The sequence below is a fragment of the Dromaius novaehollandiae genome, chromosome 6 (genome assembly GCF_036370855.1).
Source record: "Dromaius novaehollandiae isolate bDroNov1 chromosome 6, bDroNov1.hap1, whole genome shotgun sequence".
NCBI classification, from domain to species: domain Eukaryota; kingdom Metazoa; phylum Chordata; class Aves; order Casuariiformes; family Dromaiidae; genus Dromaius; species Dromaius novaehollandiae.
This window is the reverse complement of record NC_088103.1, coordinates 28,038,177-28,055,158: the sequence shown is the minus strand read 5'-3', so window position 1 is coordinate 28,055,158 and position 16,982 is coordinate 28,038,177. Positions and strand designations below refer to the sequence as shown.

At 41.9% G+C, this 16,982-nt stretch overlaps 2 protein-coding genes across 3 annotated transcripts in view; both read left to right on the top strand.

Moving 5' to 3' along the window:
- Nucleotides 1-1,841, top strand: part of ERCC6 (ERCC excision repair 6, chromatin remodeling factor) — a 49,679-nt gene extending 47,838 nt beyond the window's left edge. The window contains exons 21-22 of the mRNA XM_026109965.2: nucleotides 241-319; nucleotides 766-1,841. Coding sequence (XP_025965750.2) covers nucleotides 241-319; nucleotides 766-1,188 — 502 coding nt within the window. The 3' untranslated portion in view covers nucleotides 1,189-1,841. The remainder of the gene's footprint in view (nucleotides 1-240; nucleotides 320-765) is intronic.
- Nucleotides 1,842-3,784: 1,943 nt separating this feature from the next.
- On the top strand, nucleotides 3,785-16,550 carry LOC112989065 (bone morphogenetic protein 2-like). 2 transcript variants are annotated; one of them, XM_026109971.2, is made up of 5 exons: nucleotides 3,785-8,976; nucleotides 10,673-10,812; nucleotides 12,118-12,234; nucleotides 13,429-13,630; nucleotides 14,772-16,550. In XM_026109971.2, the coding sequence occupies exons 1-5, from the start codon at nucleotides 8,754-8,756 to the stop codon at nucleotides 15,221-15,223; spliced, it is 1,134 nt and encodes a 377-aa protein (XP_025965756.2). In that variant the 5' UTR covers nucleotides 3,785-8,753; the 3' UTR covers nucleotides 15,224-16,550. The 2 variants fall into 2 exon arrangements, with proteins under 2 accessions (XP_025965756.2, XP_025965757.2); XM_026109972.2 differs by lacking the exon at nucleotides 3,785-8,976 and adding an exon at nucleotides 9,494-10,387.
- The last annotated feature ends 432 nt before the right edge of the window (nucleotides 16,551-16,982 follow it).

Below are 16,982 nucleotides of genomic sequence, written 5' to 3'. Positions count from 1 at the left end.
TATCAAAGTGGGGGGTTGTGCTTTACATTTAATAAGCATATAAAGGCATGTTACAAGACCAGCAACTAGTCCATCCTGACATACAAAGAAAGCTTTACTGTTGCACAGTAGAGGAGAGAGAGGTTGGCAGAGAGTTCTTGAGAACTCTCAAACTGGAACCCAATCAGAGTCTCTGTTAAACGTATCCTAATCTTTTTGAGAGGGATGTTTTAATGAATTACTACATTTGCATGTTTTTAGGAGTCGGTTTGGTCAGAAAAGAAACCCTATGCTGCTTTCTCCACGTTCTGCTTGTGCATCACCTGGAAGCAAGTGCAAGGTAAGACAAAGGAGCTAGCATTTCTCTTCTATTAGATGATGAATTAAATGCGTTGATTTACACAAGAAATCTGATCTATACAATAAGTGCATGTGTCCCATACCTACTTGCCTTACAGTCCTATAGAAGTCCAGAATTTTAGCCACCCCATGAACTTGATTTTTCTTGTTTTGATTAAAGTCTAATCAGATACAGCAGTCACAAATTACAACATTCTCTGCTTGCCCTGTTTCAAGACCAGTGCTGGTTTTTTTGGCTTGCTCAGGGCCGAACTACATAATCCAGTTGAGACTAGAGCATGTTACCTGTTTATTACGTATTTCAGATGGGTAGCTCCTGTGTGTTCACATTTGCTGTTTAGGCTTAAATGGTAGGTAGATTCCACTAAACAGATTTGGTGAGTCTCAAAATCCAACTTTTTCCATAGTCCATATGTTTATTTGCAGGATACAGGTACAATAAAGAAAGAAAATGACAAGAGGAGTAATTCCAGTGGGCACTTCGATGGGAAATCAGAGACTGGAGAATCATCCTCCAGTGCACTAGATTCTTCATCTTTATTAGCAAAGATGAGGGCAAGAAACCACCTTATTTTACCACGAAGGACAGGGAATGAGGGAGATGAGAATCAAGCTCCAGCCCCAGGTTCAACAGAATACGATGAATTGCTAGTGGATGTACGGAACTTCATAGCATTCCAGGCTCGTGTGGACGGCGAGGCTAGTACTCAGGAAATACTGCAGGAATTCGAGTCCAAACTGCCAGTGGCACAGTCCTGTGTCTTTCGAGAACTTCTCCGCAATCTCTGCACCTTCCATAGGAACCCAAATGGTGAAGGCGTCTGGAGACTGAAGCCAGAGTTCCGCTGACCTTTGCTAAGGGAAGGCACCTGTGTGTGTACTCAGCCAACACTCTGCTTTCAAAGATTTACTGTTTATCTTTCAAAATGAGGAGTTATTTTGTGGTCATGATTTAATAATTGACTTGAGCAGTCAGTGGTGCAGCACTCATTGCAGGCTCAGGGCTGACTTCACTTTGATTTACACTATTTATATGAAAGTGCCATCTACCTCACAGATGAAAACAATACAAAATATCAGCACCTTTTCTTTAAAAGAAAATACAAATGGATGATGAACACATGTACTGACTTAATTGCAATAAGAGCCATGGATGTTGCCATGGGTTGTGAGACTTTTATTTGATTTCTGTGAAATTCCAAGAACTTTATCTCAATTTACTGTATGGTACTTGAATGGTCGTGAGGCACACAATGTACCACCAAAAGAAACATGAATAATAAGAAGATAGAGGTGGTCAATGTAAGAGAAATTCACTTGTACTGACATTACAAAATCATTGTAAGAAGATTGCATCGGTAGTGGGAATTTGCTTTTGATGTTGCTGCTTTCATTGTTGCCAGAAGCTAGCATATGAACTGTAACTTACATGACTAATTTTCTTGGAAATAATTTTACTGCCGTGGAAGTTTAATTATAAAAATTGAGAGCCTGGCAGAGTATTGAGAGGACTCTGAAGTTTGATAATTATAGAAAATTGACTGGATTATGGAAAACCCCTTTACGCCATAATCAGTGATTTGGTTACAGTCCCCTACACCATTGGTAATTGCATGATACTGTTTTACCATTGAGGTAACAATAACTGTGATGTTTGCACATTGTGGACTGATAGTGGGATCCTGTGAAATATATTTTTGGATCTCATTGTAGCTGTGGGATCCTGTGAAATATATTTTTGGATCTCATTGTAGCTGACATGAAAAACTGCAGTTCTCTGTTAGCACTTACAGTCTTTTACCTTGACAAAGACTGAGACATTAGTTCATCAGAGGGGGAATGAGTTCCCTGTATGTCACTAAACATAATCACTTTTGCCCAGACGGAGGCATAATGGGAGCACATTCAGAAGTTGCAAGTCATATGTATTCTGTAAATAGGGAAAGTCTCAGTCTCCCTGCCAGTCAGACGAATTCTAAATTAATACCCATTTCCTTCCAAGAAAGAAAGAATCGGCTTAACTTAGCAAACCTGACTGCCCTCTTGGGTAAGTCTTCAAGGTGTTGATGTGCTAGGTGAAGAAATCTCCGTGCAAAAAAAATGAATAGATTGTGAGAACAAAATGACATTCTTGCACATTTTTGCAGCAACATTGAATTACTGTATGCTTTAACTAGCAACAGCTAAATGTGGCTAATGTCCTTCTCCTCTCTAAGCTATAGGGAAAAGCTGAGCTACTTCTTTTTTTTTTTTCTTCAGTGTTAAAGCATCTTTTTTACTTCACATGAAAATGCAAACAAAATTTGAAAGATGAGTGGTGAAGCAAGAATACAAACTGTGTTATTTTGCTGTGCTAAAGAAAGGTGGTCTTTAAGATACTTCCAGGAGCTTTTCCTATTGTTTTTGCTCTCTGCTAAAGAATCAGTAGAGAGATTTGCAGAAGATGATGCGTCACTGTTTCAGTAACTGCTCATAGTAGTTGGCTTTTCCAACTGGATTTGGAGAGGGCACACAGTCCAGGAATATGCTTCCCTTCTTTATGGATTTTGGAGGCAGGATTGTTGCATCTTTTTCTGACATCTGTTTTTCTGATCCAGTTATGTTCATAAGGGCTTTCAGGAGAGAGATGAAATGAAAAACCTAGCTTTCAGTTACAAAAATGCTTAGAAAATGGTAAATCTGTTGATATGACTCATAATCGATCAGTAAAAGAGTATAAACAAACCCATTTTGCTGTTCTTCTCCAGAGCTGTAGGAATTTCTAATTGGTTTTGAGCTTTTTCCCCCTTAAATAACCCAGGAGTTCAGCTGTCAGCAGAGCTGCTCTTAGCTGTCAGTTTGTGTCCTTTTTTATTTACTACTTTCAGTCTTAAAGACAGTTCCCATCCTAAGGAAAGTTTGTAACTTCTCACTGATGGTCTCTTGATGTAAATGGACTTGCATGTGCTTTTATAAATCCTTGGCTTTTATGGAGTTATTAAAATAACAAAACCAAAAATCTGTTCTAGAAGTCTTTCTGGGACAGATAGGATGATTTGGGGAAGCAGTCTTTTCCTGCGTGATGTGGCTCCATGCCAAGTTAGTCATATTATGTTTAAGTATGTTTTCTTTTTTCCATGAAACTTCAAATTATGATTTCTAGCAACTAGATCTTTCCAGTATTGGTGGAGATTACAGTAACAGCCATTCAGTCTTTTAATTTCAGAAATTCATATTCAGAATTCATTTTCAGAATATATTCAGAAAGTATTTTTAAGCATTTCATTTCAGGTGTGTGTGTGATTAAAGGTCTGTGGATTGATTTACAGGTGCTGGTTGTTCTGGAATATAGCTGGAGTACATTTTAAAGTAGAAAAGTTGTTTCAGAATACTCCTACTCTCACTCTGGAATACTCCCACTCTTAGTCAGAATACTGCCACTCTTCATCTGATTTGTGTTTGTTTAGTTTTACCTGTGTGTAAAGTGAATTTCTCTCAGTATCTTTAAAATAGGTCTGAAACAACAATTCCCGGCTAATAATGTTGCATAGACAAACATATTCACCATCAAATATTTTATAGATATATAACACTTTCAAAAGCTTCGTTTTTAGCCTTCTCAATCTCCAGATATTCATCTATATTCAGTAGCTGTTACTTACTTTGTGTGTGATTCCAAAAATCACTCCATATGGAATATGCGTATTTTGTATTTTATTTTCTTAGCAAGAAGGGGATAAAGACTGATCAAAATGAAGGTGTTAATTTAGGAATCCAGTTGAAGAAAAACATAAAATCTTATTAAGGAAAGCCATTTCAGCATGAAACAGTGACTATTATCTTTCAGAAAAAATGTACACCACAAGGAGCTATTGAAATGTTATTTTATGTAAAGACACTAAAAGTTACTGAACCCCATGGTACTCCAGAAATTTCATGCACAGATGTATAAGATGTACCCTGTTACCCACACAGCTCAGTAGATGAACAGGGTTGAACAAAATCTAGAGAGCCCAAGAACAAAAATTTGGACTGTTCTGTAGATGGTTGTGGGGAGCGTTGACCAGAGACACTATTTGCTGGATTAAACATGCAACACTTATGTCAACAGGTGAAGTTAGAAATTACCATATTTCTTCCTTTCTTCCTTCTGGTTTCAAAACATACACATTTGTTAAAAAGAAGTGTGTGGGGGGGGGGGGCAGTTCCAGCTTTGTTTAATAAGATGTTCTGTTTTTTCCCCTCTGTCCCTTCATTCTTCCCGGTGTGCATTGTTTTGTTTTGTTTTCCTTTGTTCATCCATTTGCTGAACACTTGAGTGGGTTGGCTGTATAAAACTCATTTCTGATGTAATAACTAACCCAGAGAACCTAGTGTAAATTCTAACCTAGAGAAAAGTGGTTGTGCTGAAGGTTGTATGTGTGTGTCTGACTATTCTGAACAACAATGGTCCTCCACAAAAGAAGTATTAGCAAGATGCTGACTGGATAGATGGAGATAAATGGTATTAAAAATGGAAGGGAACATTTCTAAATCCATAACCTAATACTGTGGCTCAGCATCTTCTCAAAGGGCTACACCATGTGGAGAAATGAGTCTACTACAGCTAATAAATGTGATCCTCCCAACTAAAGCTGTAAAGAATGGGGCTTTTGTATTTGTAAGTCTTGGCTTCAGATGAGAGTCACTTATAGACACTTGCACTCTAATGTTGCCTTTATTTGACTACTTTTGATCCCAAAATTGCTAGAACTTAGCTGATTTTGACTGTCATATTAGTAGTGCAATTATTCCCCTTACAAGGAGCTTCAACAGAAGGGACACAATCTTCAGACGGACATGATGGGATTGTTGTTATTTGTAAAAACCCTTCAGTACTTCACTTCTTTGAGCCACTAAGTCATTAGGGCTAAGAAGTTTCCAGGTCCTCAGCTGTTGTAAATGTAGCTCCACTGATCCTGATGGACCTATTATTTCTTTTCTTGAAGACCTAGCTTTCTGATAGAAGCCTTCATCAGAACCAAAAATGTGTCTCTGGGACATGGAAATGGGGGATGCTGTACATGATTGAAACGATCACTGAATGCTGACTTTTCTCCAATTTTCATGTGTTTATTGACATTGCTCTATGGAAAGGACAGTTACAAATGAGTTGTGCTATTGAAAAGAAATAGTCTGTTGCATGCGGTTTTTTGGTTGATTTTTCACAAAGAATGACCTTGTGGGTTCCACCGTTGGCTGTATTCCAGAGATGGTTTTTGAGATGTGCTTTTCAAAAACCATGGTGATAGATGATGATAGTGACTTTAGCAGCCAATCTTAAAAGACTGTGTCTTGATTTTTCACATTCTTGGTAATCACAACATAGTTAATGAACTTATGTATGATCAGTTCTTGATTATACTGATGTTAGTCTGTAATTGAATCTAGGGCTTTTCCCTCATCTACCAGCTAATACAGTTCAGTAGTGAATGAATACTACCGGGATCAGTAATGCTCCCTCACTAGTATGTAAAGAACTAAGACTGAGCAGATACACAAAATCTGTTCAGTAAACAGTGATACTATTGTGTAACTGAAAATGAGGGAGGGGAGCCTTCGAGAAAGCATTCATGGGGAGGGATGGAATTTTCCAGTAGACCTTAATGTTACTCATTGAGAAGTATCACCAAAAAAAACCCTGCATATAAAGATACAACATACTTTTAGACAAATCCATTGCCTCCTTTGGACATTCTCAGTTGAAACAACTATCATGGTGCTTTTTTTAGTTATGTGATGCCCACCTGGATATTTAATTGTTACAGAATGCATCTTTTGGGGAAAGTTGTCACAGGAATCAGTAATTTAAGCAATTAAGTTGACAAACTTAGAGAAAACAGTAACTTAGACTAATGCCCTTTCAAAACGGTAGCACTTTGCTCCAACATTATTATATCCTTAAAAGGAAGAACCAGGTACATGAATAATAAAATTGGTGAGGAAAGAATCCAGCACGATGTAGGTTCTCCTGTGCTAGTGGCTGTGCTTTCTCAGATGATATGTGAAGATGAGATGTAAAGAGACTCTGTGGCAGCTTTATCCAAACTTGGGTTTGGCTCTAGTGTATTGGCCAAGAAATCACTTAATTGCTTCCTGAATTTTCCTGATGGTTTAAGTTAGGTAGCATAGTCACTGAGATAGTTTAAAATGTGGAGTAATCTACCTGTTTTGATCTTTTAAGAGAAAGTAGATCTGGATTCCACTGCTGTGAATTGCTGGGTGACTTTGGATGAGGTACTTTACCACCTTCTCCCTTGGTTTCCTCATTTAACCAAGGCACAGTCTTTGGGGGAGGCAGGAAATCTTCCAAGCCTTTGGAGATGTTTCAGGAAGTGATGGCAGAGTGCAAAGAAGCCCTGGCTGGAAAAGAAGAGATGATACAGCATCTAATTGTCTGGATCATGATTTCAGCAACTGTACTTTGCACAAAACTATCATGTAAAATGCTGACAGTCCACTTTTTTGAAGGGCTTGAGTAGGGCACATGCCTTGGAGTCAAGATGTGCTGGCAAGTCTGCATTTGGGAGTTTATCTCCCCAGGGAAAGGTATTTATATATTAGATACATAGTAAAAACACTCTTTGCTACTTAGGGCCATTTATAATTTTCCTGTTCCAATGTCCAGGCTAAATGCTGAATATACTCTTACAAACTCAGTAGCTCTCTCAGTCTACCTGCCCCTCGAGGGACTGCTATTCTAGGCTCTGGGGTGAGGTCAACACTCCTACTTCACATGGCATCGCTGATGTGGTACAGTCATGTTCCTTCAGCTGAGACTTAAAAGATGATGCTTTCCTTATTAATTCCTAAATTTCGTTGGCAATCCTGTTTTTGCTGCCTCTGCTATAGTTAAAAGCAAAGTCAAGTCTGACAAGCGTTATTCCTCTCTTCTTTTTTAAATGGGGGCAAGACAGGTGCTATGCTGCAAGTGTGTTCTTGCTCCCTGCCTGCAAAAGCCACAGTGAAGACTACAGTGTGTTAAGCTGTGTTGAGGGAGCAGAAAACTGGTCGTCTTTCCAGAAAGAAGATATCTATCGTGAGTCACTGAGCTAAGAATAACAGAACCTGGATGCAAAGAGGGTGTGAGAAGTGTCACGGCAGCTGTGGGGAGAAAAAAGCAGCTTCCAGCCTCCTCTATTCACTGGTTTCTTTATTGTCAGTGCTAAAATGAAACAAATATTGCTAAACTAAAGGGAAGGGGAAGTATATTCTTCATCTCTGTATGGCAAGGTTGGACTTCCATTTAAATCCGGATTTGTTAAGGCTCTGAAATGCTCAAGGGAAGCTCCCAGATAAACTTTTCTCTGCCTGCTAATAGTAGCATGTGACAGCCATGGTATTTCACTACTGCTGTCCCATATTAATCGTAATGGCATCAAAGACGAAGTGACAGACCATGCAAGAATTGTATTGTTCTCACCTATAAACTATGCTTGAAAGCCAGATGATTTTGAATTCTGTAGACCAACCTGTTCATACACTCCCTTGAAAGAGGGAGAAGGAAAAAATGACACCAGTGCTGAACATTTTAGAGAACTCACCTATAATGTTATGTTGTTAACAAAATATCATAGTTCCCTACAGATTCCATACTTCTCCTGGGTTCCCAAAACTACTCTGTTCATAACATGTAAGTTGAGAGAACCTGTTTTGCTTGTGCAGAACAAGGAGGTTGGAGCCTTGCACTAGTTGCAAATCAATATGCAGTATCATCAGTGGAGCCAAGACCAGCTCCTGTGTAAGGCTTATGTAAGTGGTGAGTCATGCAGTCTTACGAAAGAATAGGGAGTGAGGCTTTCATTATGTTGTTTGCCTAATCAGGAATATGAAAATAAAAGAACACAGCACTCAGTGGGTTATGTCTGGCTAACAATAGGCTGGAATTTCTGCACTTGTACTACTATGATTGAGGCATTTCATTGTTTGTGGTCCCAGCTTATATTAAACAAGGAGGACATTTTCATAAATCTTTCCCTCTAGGGCAGACTTAAGGTTGTTTGGGAACCCTAGCTATGCATTTCCAGACATTAATGTCTGGAAGCAGCACCGTGGGAGAAGGAATGGAAGTATATGTGTAGGGAAGGTACTAGCAGTAAATGAAGAGGCCCAAGGGCAGGGTGGCATTTGTGAGGATGAGCATGCAAAGAAGCAGTGGAGTGGAAACAGCTTTTAGGAGCACTGAAAAAGAGTCTAGTGATGATATCCCATATATTACTAGTCTCCTTCAATGCTCTGGTGCAGGTAGTAGCAATGGGTATTACTTAAACCAGCACTGCCATTAGCTGAGACACCTTACAGCCTTTACAAGACAACTGAGAGTTTTGAGGATCAAAGCTGGCTTAAGATTCATGTGCTGCAATAGTGCTCTTTAAAGTGGTTTGATTAACCCAAAGATGCTTCTTGTTTTCCTCCATCAGCACTTACACCGCACCTCACATGGCAAACTGGCCTGCTGGGGAAAAAACATTGCAATAATAACTATCCACAAATTCTTTCAGCCATGCGGCTACAGCAACAGCTGGAGGCCGGAAGGAGCAGCAGTAGGAGGGAGTCTGGAGCCGAAAACCCTATGGCTAAATAAGTGCCCCAGGAGCTTCAGCCTTAGAGCAGCAAAAGGTGAGTGAGTTCCCTACATCAGAACTGTTTGTATGATCTCGATTATACCTTTTTTCTTCAAATGGCCAATTTGCAAGTGGGTCGAATAGCCTAATCAACACAGCTGTAGCCACTTCTTCATCACCTTGCTTCCTCCCCATGTGCTTCTTGTTCAGTGCAAGCTCTCCTTAGGCACACTGTGTGAGACTAAGGAAAGGAGCCAGGAGGCATTTCTACCTGACACATAACCTAGTTTCCTTTTCCTTTCTTTGTGGAAAGGGAACTCTGGGTCATGTGGCACAAGCAGAGGGACAGGGTGCCTGAGCTATCGGGAATTTTAAATTGTTCCTTATAAGACAGACAGACCATCTTAAAAGGACTAATATGCAGGATGCCAGGGGTGAGGGGAGGCAGAATTCTCTTCATCAACCAAGGAAAAAAATATGTAAACTAGTGGAAGCTTGTTTCATTCTGGGAATAATTTAAGCTTTAAAAAAGACTTTTGAGATGCATGTGTTCATACATTATCTCTCCTTCCTCCCTCCCCCCCCCCCCAATCTCTAATTACTTTGAAACTTAGCTGCTCTTGCTTCATCGTAATAGCAGAAACGAGGACTCGGTTCCTAAACCCTCACCCCGACCAGCTTTAGGGTCCGAATTAGAGACTTGCAGCAGAACCACGAGCCCTGGTTCCTGCAGCCCGGCTGAGCCCGCCTTTGCACCGGGGGCTGTGGGAGCGACTCATCTCGGAGGAATTCTTTAGGCCGTAAGGCTGGAAGTTTGCAGGGGCTGTTTGGTACGATGGGGGCAGTGACGGGAAACAGCACCCTTAACAGCACCTGGCATCAGCACTGCCTACATCAAAGCCCGGGAAAGAAAAAAGAAAGAGAAAAGGAAAAGCGGCGGGGCCGGCCGAGCCTTTAGCGGCCTTAATGGCCGGGGCGTGGGGCGCGGCCCCCCCGGCGCGGCCGCCAGCGGGGGCGAGCCCGGCCCAGGGGTGTGCGCGGCCGCCCCACAGCCGCCCGTCGGGGCAGCGGCAGCAGCGCGGCGGCGGCTCGGGCTGCCCGCAGCCTCCCCGCGCCCCTGGGGGCCGCGCAGCGCCGCCCGCCCGGGCCGCAGCCGGCCATGGGGCCGGGGCTGGCGCTGGGGCTGGCGCTGGCGCTGGCCCTGTCCTTGTCCTGGCTGCCGAGCCGGCCCCCGGCGGCGGCGGGGCTGCCGCTGGCCCCCGGCCCGCGGGAGGAGGTGCTGGCGGCGGCGCTGCAGCGGCTGCGGGAGGTCTTCGACATCGAGGAGCTGCCGCCCGACGTGCTGCCCCGCAAGAAGCCGCCCCAGTTCATGGTGGACCTCTTCAACAGGGTGGCGGACGCCAACGGCATCACCCGAGCCCCCGGGCTGCTGCAGGGCAACGTGGTGCGGAGCTTCGAGGACCGAGGTGGGCCGGGGCGAGGCGCCCCCGGGGCCGGGCAGCCCCGAAGGAGCCCTTTCCCTCTCCCCAGCGCGGTTTCCACGATTCCCACGCGGGGAACCGCCTCCGTGCCGCTTCCTCGGCGATGTATTGGGGCTTGCTGCGGGGAGCCGGCTTTATTTTCCGCCTCGTGTCCGCTATTACCAGTTTTAACGCGCTTTTGAGCACATCTGACAGCTACTAAGGAAAACATATTGGTGGGTTTTATCTTGTGAGAGCTTAAATCGTTCCTAAAGCATGTTCCTTTCCCAGTTCGCATAGATCAGTATCACTTCTACTTTGACATCAGCGCGATCGAGAAAGGAGAACAGATGCTGAAAGCCGAGTTCAGAGTCTTCAAGCTGAAGAAGAAAGCCGGGGCTGGGAGACCTGATTTGCCACACTTCTGCAGAGTAAGTGGGGAAAAATCTGTCAGCTAAGCATTCGCATGTGCTTTTCTCGTTAACGATGCTGAAGGAAAATGAGAAAGACAGAAGTGGCGAGTGACCGCTTACCAGATAAACCCTCTTTACTTCTGTTTGCTTCTTTATCATCCTCACGGCAGAATGAAGTTTCTTTCTTTGCCTCCAGCACGCAAAGTAGTACACGCAAGGTTTGGGGTTAGGCAGTGTGCACTCCTCCTTCACTATCTGGTGGAAAGCTATCCCTAAAGATGCCGAAGTCATCGCGCAATCTGCAGTTTTATCTTGGCAAAACTGACACGGCATTTTTGCTTAAAAGTTAGTTCAAACTGTAACCGTACTTATCTGAGTATTGATATTTTGAAACACAGATTCAAAGTTGTCTGCTTGCACCGCTAAAATGTGTAATCATAATAACAGGGATTCATAGGAAAACAGGGTGGATGAGGAGTCTGGAGTTCAGTTCATCTGTTCCGTTGCCAAAAGCTGGGGTCAGACTTTTTGCAAACTTGAGGGTGCAGGCACGGAGTAACAGGAGGTTTAGGTAGTGTCACATGTTCAGAAGAGAAAAGGATGGTAAGGATATTTTTCTATGTGTGTATACTTCTTTTTGATACTATTATCTTAATGCTTAGGGACTATATGCAATTACAAATGCTATGCTGCATATTTCATGTTTTCATTACGATCTGAAAGTAAGTATGCTCTTATTTGTTATGCTGAAATTCCACAAACAATAAAAGCCATCAAAGTAAGCAAATACTTGTTCCTTCCCCACCCCTCAGTGTCTTGTTCCCACCCTGCAGTGTTCCTCCCTTGTAGCACAAGCATTTGAGTAGCCACACAAGTTCCCTAATCCACATGAAAACTAACCTCCATAAAGTGGAAAAAAGAAAAAAGTTTCTACTTGGATCTGTTCCCTGGTGCAGGTCACCACTCTGTCACACAAATGCGTGTCAACCCCCCCATGGGTAGAGGGCAGCGGTAGTTTTTCTTGTGCTTGTGGTGCTTGCTTAGCTCTTACTTAGTACTAAAATTGGTTGCTGATTAAAGGTAAATATGCATAAGATAATAGCAAACGAGTAGTCATTCTGGGTGAGACCGTGTGTCCATATGGTCCAGTATCCTCCCTGTGAACATAGCTCACAGCAGATGTATGTACCCATACTTACTTTTCTGTTAAGCTGGCTAAAAGCAACTTTTTGCCTAGTTTGGGAACCCAGAATAGCTTTTCAGCTATTTGCTGAAAAAACCAATTATTTTCATCTCCAGTTTTGTTGTATTGCTCTTTTCAAGGTGGAAGTGTATGAACTCTTGGAGAGTGGAAGTAAGCCACAGAAAAAACACCTCATCACATCAAGATTGTTATCCTTGTACACGGAGGGCTGGGAAGTGTTCAATGTGACACAGACAGTAAGCAGAGAAATATGACCTCCATTTTTAATTCAAAATCTGTTATGATAATGGTCAGCTCACAACTCCAACATTGCCTTTATGTTGCATCAAGCCAAGCTCCGGGGCAGCAGAGAGAGAGAAACTTTCCCACTACGCTCAGAAACATACGTGGTGTTACCTAAATTGAAGGAGGAATGTTTATTATTTGTTGCTGGCAGCACTGGCACGATGAGAACTGAGTAAACAAAACCCAGTCAATAGGGACGTGAGGCCATATACGTCACTGAGATTAAAACACGTTTGTGCTTATGCTGCCAAAGTAGATGACATTGTTTGTGGGGCCAAGAGTAGGTTTTAGTTTTTCTTTCTTATCCTCGTGGTATTACTACAGAGCAGATGTGTGGTTGTTCTGGTGCCTTAACATTGTGTTTCTGGAATTTATCATGTTTGAATTGTTTTTCATTTTAACTTCAGCTGTAAAAATCCTAATTCATTAGTTTGAAGACTTGTTTTGCAGATATTCTTAAACCATCAGTATCTGAATTCCTTTTACTAGCAAACAAACAGTTTTTTTTTAAAAAAAAAAAATGTCTCAGGTTTAAATATATAGTCTCTGATAGTGTTTTTTAATTGTTTAAGCCTTAAGATCAGATCCAACAGAGTGCTTGGCTGATTGGCAGAGTTGCATCTTTGTAGCCTTGCTTGAGAATGGCCTGGCCTTATCTAGTAGCCTGCAATTATAACAATTAGATGACAGAGTAAATTTGCTTGATTGCAAGCTAATTTCTTCAAATGCCATGTATGTGTGAGATTTAAGTGAGTTTTAGTGCTAGGGAAAATCTGGAGAGCTCATATTATCCTGTAATTAAGATTACTAGGGGAAAAAATAGTTCTGGCTAAAGCTGGGAAGGATTCAATTTTAAAGTTAATTTTAACTCCTAGACTCCTATTCACTGGTAAATTGTCAGAAAATTAATTATTTTCCTATAGATATAATTTGGGAAAATATAAACTGTGTTTTTAAATGTTGAATTATTGGCTTAAATACTAAACTTAATTCAGTCTTAACTACACTGCCACCTCACTTATGTGATTATGTATGTCCTTACACTCTCATAGCCTGTTCTCTTTTCTCAATATAAACATTTCTTAATCCTAATGCTACAACTCGATTACTGAAACAATATTTTTTCATCTCCTTTTCATTACCAGGTTTCCAAATGGGTTGGAAACAGCAGCTCCAACCATGGCTTTTTGATAACTACAACACATGTATTCAGCAACAGAATTGAGCACAACCTGGTGAAGTTTGCTAAGAGCCAGGGAACTCTGCAGGAGAGTAGAAATGCTCTCCTTGTCCTCTTCACGAACAGTCACAAACGGAGGTTTTCCAGCTTTGTACCTTCTTCCACAAGTAGGTCCACAGAACAGCAGCTCTGTTTTAGAATATGAAATTCCTACTCATCTTCTGTCACCTTCTGCTACCCAATATATACCTCACCTAAGTATTTACTTGCAGTGTTGAATACCCTGTCCAGCTTTATCACTGACCAGAGTTTGCTTTGATACAATTCAATTCTTGCTAGCAGGTTACTCAACACCTTTAAGTCATCTCTATCCTCAAAAAAAAAAAAAGTATTTGTAGGAAGTATTCAAAGCTGGGTTTGATTTATTTTGCTTCTAAAAGGACACGAATTTTTTTATACATTTTTTGTAGTGAAAACTGTAGTTTCAGTTTAGGCTAGAAACCGCAGTGACCTGGAAAACTTTGTGAAAATGCTGGTAATGCATCTAAAAGTAGAGTTATTAAGTGCAGTTTTCAAGAGTGGAAGGGGTTGTTAGATAAGCAATTGAAACCTCTCTGTCCTTGGCTTGGTTTTTAAGCACCTATTTAACCTCAGTGACTAATTAGCATTGTGACTAAAGGCTGTTTTCATCAAAGACAACGCCCTCATTCCTTAAATTACAGAACAGTCTCTTACTGCTCCCACTGGTCTTCCAATAAAGCCAAGTAAGGCTGGCTTTTACAGCCTGATACATGTGAAGAGGAAGAGCTGGGAGGAGGGGGTCTGGAGGGTTTTTTTGGGGGGAGGGGGCCGCAAATGATTGCATTTGCATATTAGGAAGAAACTAGGTAAGACTTGCATGGATATTAAAAACCAGGTGGTGAAACTGATTCAGAAAAAATGAGGCTGACCTGTTGAGTTTTGTTATCAAATGAAAATTATTACAGTGAAATCCTGCATCCTGGTTTAATCAGCAGCAAGCTTTGTGTGAGATACTATGCTGGAATTTTTGCTGAACTGTGGCTTTTCAGGCCACAAAAGGAGGGGGGGGGTCCCTTTGAGGAAGATGGGCAGTTTGTGAAATATAGCTGAAATGGCGATGGAATATGCATGCCTTTCAGCACTTTCATAGTTTGTGATTTTAGAATCCATTTTGAAGACTTTGATGTAAATTCATGCGATGGACTTTCTTGTAGAACAGTTAACTCACTATGCATAGAAAAGAAACGGATTTCTTTTGAGAAAGGTTAACATACAACTCCCTTTCAGAAACAGAGCTGAACCCTGCCAGAAATAACGCTTTGTTACATGTGCCTCGCCAAACTCATGTCAATGAAAAAAGCAATGCAAGCATGAGCAGGAGATCTCGGGCTGCTGCATTGCCCTCCACCAAAAGCCAGGTAGCAGCATGTCATCGAAGGGAACTCTACGTTGACTTCCGTGCTATTGGCTGGTCAGGATGGATTATTTACCCAAGTGGATACAATGCATTTCATTGCAGAGGAACCTGTCTGTTCCCCTTAGGGGAAAGTCAAAATGCAACCAACCACGCCACTGTCCAGTCCATAGTCCATACACTCAAGCTGTCTCAAGATATTAGCACGCCATGCTGTGTGCCAGATGAATTGAAGTCCCTCAATCTTCTCTACTTTGATGACAAAGAGAATGTGGTCCTTAAAAATTATAAAGACATGGTGGCAACAAGGTGTGGATGTCATTAACAGAACCTCCCTTTTTTTGTCTGCATTTGACATGTACCTGGATTCAGTACCCCATTTGCTGCTGAAGATATCAAGGGAAATGGCATTTCAGACTATGGAGCAGGAGAGCCAGAAACTCAGCTGTGCTTCAAATGCTGCTTCCCCCACCGTGGCCATGTGGAAAGCAGTGTAAGGCTGGGTTTTAAAGAGCCATGAGCTTCTAGTGAGTGTGCCAACCTGCACAGAGAGCAGTCTGCCTGCCTAAGAGCCAAGGGAAGCCATGAGAAACTGGAACTTGTTACGTGAAAGAATGCAAGCACATTAAGTGAACATTCAAATTAAGGTTCTGTTTAGTATATCAATGCATCTCAACTGGCATCTCCTTCTGCCTCAAGCCAAGACAGGGATGCAGGTCCCCCAGTAACAGAACCTTATTCAGCTTTGGCTGCATGATCCAATGGGGTCGTACATGCTTACACACATCTTTGAGGATGAGTGTTTGCTCAGAGCTCTCGTCAGAGGCCTCCTCCATCTGCAATTTATGCATTTGCCAGAAATGCACTTCACCCCACTTTTCTATCTGCAGTCCTACCAAATGCAGAGGGACTTACTCCTAAGTCCCTTTGGTACTTGGTGGCCATTAAGAAATCCAAGGGAACACATAACTAGTAGCTATGTGGGAATCAGGAAACCTGACCTCTGACTCGGGGTTGCTCTTCTGTATGGTGAAGGGCCAGGCAGTCCCCCCTCTTTGTATTCATTTTCTTCCACCATGGTCTGATGTGGCTGTTCAGCTGTCTGTGGGACAGCAGAGTCTGCCTTTCAGTGTGTATTTGTACGGTGGCTATCCAGTGGGATCCTCAGCTTGGCCAGGAACCCGTATAGTACAGGAGGAAGGAAGAAAAAGAGCAAACTTTGGAGGGCTGTGAGAACATGCTGGATGCTGCCCTGGTCCTGTGTCTAAGGAAAGTTCAATGGGAGATACTCATTGATACTTCCCTTTCATTCTTCCTTGACACATAGGACACAGGCATGGAAGGGGGAACCCTGAGCTCTTCATGCCTTGTTACATTTTAATATAGGCAACCAGCCCATAGCAGTTCCTCAGTCAACTCACTGAGTTGTAACCTAAGCCCAGTTAGGTTTCTTGCCTCCACTGCTCATTGAAGGAGGCTGACATCGGACAGAATGTGACACCTCCCATGGTTAGAAACTTTATGGAGAATTTTTTACTCCAATGAGATGAAAAAAGGACCAGAAAAATATTTATGTAAATGTTTTTCTGTAAATACTGATTTCTGTAATTAATAAAATTATTTTATTTAAAACCCAAATATTTGGAGTATATTAACTTAATCTGTAATATAAAATATTAATTTTCAAATAAAAGTATATAATGTAACATTGGTCTGTTTTGTCACCCTGTATTTGAACCTTCTTCCTAAAGTTGTGGATCAAATTCTTTCTGGAAGAGAGGTCATTCCCAATGGTTTCAATGAGCATTGAATCCAGCGTTCTGCTTCCATGTCAGAATATAAGGGATAAGTAAAATAAGCTTCCCTTCAGGCAGGATCCAGTAACTATTCCTGAGGTGAAACTCGCGTTGAAGCTTCTTGTAACTCTCACGTGAATGAGGCGTGGAGATTAAGCTCTTTAGGGTTGGACACATTTGTTTTTTATGAACTTCACATCCCTGAGATGGTTTCCATTCTCTTGGTGTGTAAGGCCTTATTTGCACACATTGTGATATCTTGGGATGCTTTCATTAAAATTGCAGTAA